The sequence below is a fragment of the Athene cunicularia genome, assembly GCF_003259725.1.
Source record: "Athene cunicularia isolate RWA chromosome 2 unlocalized genomic scaffold, athCun1 chr2_part1, whole genome shotgun sequence".
Taxonomy (NCBI): Eukaryota; Metazoa; Chordata; class Aves; order Strigiformes; family Strigidae; genus Athene; species Athene cunicularia.
The window spans coordinates 48092189-48096458 of NW_020799095.1; the positions used below are offsets into that span (position 1 = coordinate 48092189).

A 4270-nucleotide genomic window follows, 5' to 3' on the forward strand; every position below is an offset into this window, starting at 1 on the left:
CTGGGCCAGCAGTGAAGACGCCAGATTTCAGCAGGGAGGAGCCAGGGCCAGCGCGGCGCTGGGGCTCGGGCGCTTGGCCTCAGTCGATGCGCTGGGCAGGCGGTGGCCTGCGGATGCGGGAGAGAGATAAATGAGGAGTCATAGCGAAGACGCATTTCCAGCCAAGGGGAAGGAGGAGGCCTCTCTGAAGGGAGCTGACGTTGGGGATTACTGGAGCAGAGAGCAGGGGGAGACTGGCCGGTCTGGCTTCCACCCCGGGCCAGCCCTAACATCTGGGCACAGCTGTTTCCTGGAGCCTTTTCTGCTGCTGCACATCGGCTTGTTTTGCAGCAATGGAATCGAATGGCACTTTCCTCGCTTGCAACAGTAAGTCTGTAGAAATGTCCTTGTTTTTCAGCTCTCTTATCTTGTCCAAGAGCTTTATTTTTCTACTCTCTTCTCTCTGTCCTCTGCCTCCCCATTCTCTCTTTTGGAAGTAGTGCGGCGTTTAGTCAGTGTTACAGAGAGATGACCGATTTTTCTGTTGGTAGAAAGGTTTTCTTGGCTGGACAAGCGTCTGCAAGTCCAGAAAAGTTGATCCAAATCTCCTCCCCTTTATGGTGAAACTCAAGGTGGGACGGATGCTCAACTGAGGAAACTCTCTGGGCTCTGGTGAAGACAGCAGAGCCAGGATAAATTACCTAGGCTCAAGATCTGCCCCTAAGACTCTTTAAATGTTAAAAAAAAAAAAAAAAAAAAAAAAAAAATTTCTAGCAAGTGAGAGTTAAGTAAGATTCAACTGGTACCAAGATTGAGAGGCTTGTCTGACAGACAGGGTAATGAAATATCCCTTATTCCCTTGTCTGACTTTAATATATTGCTTTGTTACCTCCTCACTGTATTTTACTTACTCTGATGAGCAGAAACAACTCAAGGCTGTGATAGCTACAGATTGAAAAGAAGATATTGTGATCCCACAGAAATGGGAAAAGTCTACAATGATTCTTTTTAGTTCATGAGATAGGTGCTTTCTTACTATCAATGAGCTATAAACAAAAATAAACTTATAGAGCAGTAAGTGATGTACCATAAACATAATCAGTTTAGCATTATCAGAAGAAATGTGAAAAGATTCCCGCAGGCTCAAGAAATCTTCCCTCTTATTTTCCCAGATGCTCGAAATCTGGCAGGAAGGTGAAACAGAGGTTAATGTTATACTTTCTGTAGGTATCTCATTCATTATACAACCACTGGGGAAAGAATGCTAAGAAATACATCTGGAACTATTAAAATATTTCCTATTGTTGCCTGTGGGTCATTTTTCGGTGAATATTATTTAGTCTTCGGGGGTTAGGAACCAAGAAGAATTCAGTGGCTGTTTCTTAATCTATTTTCTTGTCTCAAGCAGAAAAATACACAAGTGTTGAATGAGCTGAGCTTTTAAAAAAGTATTTACTGAAATTCTTTGACACATAACACACACAAGTGCCAAAGTCACTCCAAATGCCAGACTACTTAGACAAGAAAAGTTGCTCACATGTTGGTTTGTTAGCAGGATCAGACTTATGTAGTTTATCAGAAATATCTCAGATACTATGGTTTATAGATATGTTTTGTCTACAGCTGTATGTTGAAAGTCAGTTACTTTCAGTTTGGTTTTTTTGGTTTTGTTTTTTTTTTTTTTTTCCTAACATAGATACAACAGCTGTATTTACCATGTCAGAATTAACCACGGGCACATGGTTCACTCTCAGTAAAATATCTGACAGTCAATAGGAGACACCTGAGATATCTTCGGGTAGCAGAAGTGGGTATTAATGTAGATGAGCGTTTCTGAAAAGTTTGTGTAGTTTTGTTTACTCTGCATTGGATGGAGATCCGAGTCCTGGGAAGAAAACTGTGCATGTTCCCTTGTTCACAGAGCCAGAGTAGCTGCTGTGATTTAGTGGTCTGTGCCTTTTATTTTGAATGTGTTTAATTCAGCTGGATGGGCTTCTTGTGTCTTATTTTATAAAAGGTCATCCACATTTAGTATGCAATGAATCTGCTAAGACTCTGTGGGCTATTAATAATCTTTCTCTTGCCTCATGAAGTTAGTTTGTTTCTGAACTGGGAGCCCTTGTGTTAGCACAGATTATAGAACAGCTAATTTATACTATGCCTTATTCTTATACACTGACTTTTTCATCCAAGACACTGGGTACATTGTGTGGGGAATGCCACAGCCCCATTATGGGAATGGCCTCTGCTCCAGCCCAGGGTGAGAATCACCAGGGAAGGGTTAGTAAAATTCTACAAAACAGGCCATTTCCTTGTTTCTTCTGTCAGCTAGTCCTGATAGTTAACTTCGAGATTTAAATTTCCGAATGAATCATCTCTACCTGCCCGTCTTAGTTGGGAGCACTGAGGAGGCTTCTTCTGGGCTTCAGCCTCTGTGGGTGGAGACAATGCTACTTTGGATGAGATGGGATCTGCTCTGAAGTAGCCAGTAACTTTGATCTCTTTTTCTACAAACAAAATGCTTCTAGCACACCCCATTTGATGCAGGTTGTGCCTGATGTGTTACACAGGTTTTCTGAGCCACAGTGTTTCTAGCAGTGCAGGAGAATTTGCAATACTGACACTTCTTAGTACGTTAAACATGCAGCTTGTCCCTTTTTCAGACAGAACAAGTAAAATTAATTTGGGGTCTTTTTTTTTTATTTTGACACAAAAGCTGCTAAATTTCTAATCTGAGCAATGTCTTTTAGCAAAACTAAAGCCTAGAGATGGTTTTGAGATTGTTGTCAGCATGCGTAGCCCCAACATCAGGCCTAAAACCAGATGAGTTGGGGCAAGAAGATGCTTGGGGGAAAATAGTTTTTAATGAGGAAATTGAAGATGAGGAAGAAGGAAATGCAGTCACTTGGTAAACTGCTGCAGGTAGCAGAGATGGAAGGACACAGCCAACTACAAGGAAAAGCAAGAGGGAGAGGTGTATGGGGAAGAGATGGTTTGTGCAAGATGCAGAAACTCAGCTGATTGGATAGGCAGCTCGCGGAGCCAAAGGTGTTGACAATTTGGGAGCAAGGTATAGTTTCATTTGCAGGGAAATCTAAATATATAAACAGATATTTATGAAGGAAAGGTGCAAATACTTGGTGATTTGATCATCCAGATGGGATTCAGCTAGCTAAATGTAGCTATCTGCAAGAAATTTTAGGCTTATAGGGATCTAGATGGGTGAATCGTACCCTGTCTTCTCCTGGCCCCTACAGTGCACTGTAGATATCTAAATAACTGTGAGACTAACGCCCAGCCCATGCGTCTCCCAGGTCCCTACTGTGGGTGTAGAGTCTCAGTCCCTACTCAGTCAAGCCCACCAGAATGGAAGGCTGCAGACCTTGCTCAAACACAGAGGTTTCTCTTTTACTTTATGCAGGTAGAGAAAATTTTGCCACAGTTTCTTATAAACTGAGATACTTACACACCTTAAATGAGCCACTTTAGACAATGTGTGTGGGGAAATTCTCACACTTCCGGCTGCCTATCTCATGGGTACCTTTTAAAGCCCCTTACTGAGATACAGAATCACAGAATCATAGAATCAACTAGGTTGGAAGGGACCTTGAAGATCATCCAGTCCAACTATTAACCTAACACTGACCATTCTCAACTAGACCACATCCCTCAGAGCTGTGTCAGCTCGACTCTTAAACACCTCCAGGGATGGGGACTCCACCACCTCCCTGGGCAGCCCATTCCAACACCTAACAACCTGTTCTGGAAAGAAATGCTTCCTAATATCTAGTCTAAACCTTTCCTGGTGAAACTTGAGGCCATTCCTTCTTGTCCTATCAATTATTACTTGATTAAAGAGACTCATCCCCAGCTCTGTACAACCTCCTTTCAGGTAGCTGTAGAGGGCGATGAGGTCTCCCCTCAGCCTCCTCTTCTCCAGACTAAACACCCCCAGTTCCCTCAGCCACTCCCCGTATGACCTGTGCTCCAGACCCTGCACCAGCTTCGTTGCCCTTCTCTGGACACGCTCGAGTCATTCAATGTCCTTTTTGTAGTGAGGGGCCCAAAACTGAACACAGGAATCGAGGTGTGGCCTCACCAGTGCCGAGTACAGGGGTCAGATCCCTTCCCTGTCCCTGCTGGCCACGCTATTGCTGACACAAGCCAGGATGCCATTGGCCTTCTTGGCCCCCTGGGCACACTGCTGGCTCACAAGTCTCACTGGCTGTTTTTGGCTAAACTTAGAGAGTGCTGAAATTCCAGATAAATCACTTGGGGGGGGGGGGGGGGA

General features: G+C 43.8%; 1 protein-coding gene across 1 annotated transcript in view; it reads left to right on the top strand.

Annotated features, from left to right (window-relative positions):
* The window catches only part of PLCD1 (phospholipase C delta 1), a 57812-nt gene continuing 53542 nt past the window's right edge, over positions 1-4270 (top strand). The window contains exon 1 of the mRNA XM_026841844.1: positions 1-366. Coding sequence (XP_026697645.1) covers positions 333-366 — 34 coding nt within the window. The 5' untranslated portion in view covers positions 1-332. The remainder of the gene's footprint in view (positions 367-4270) is intronic.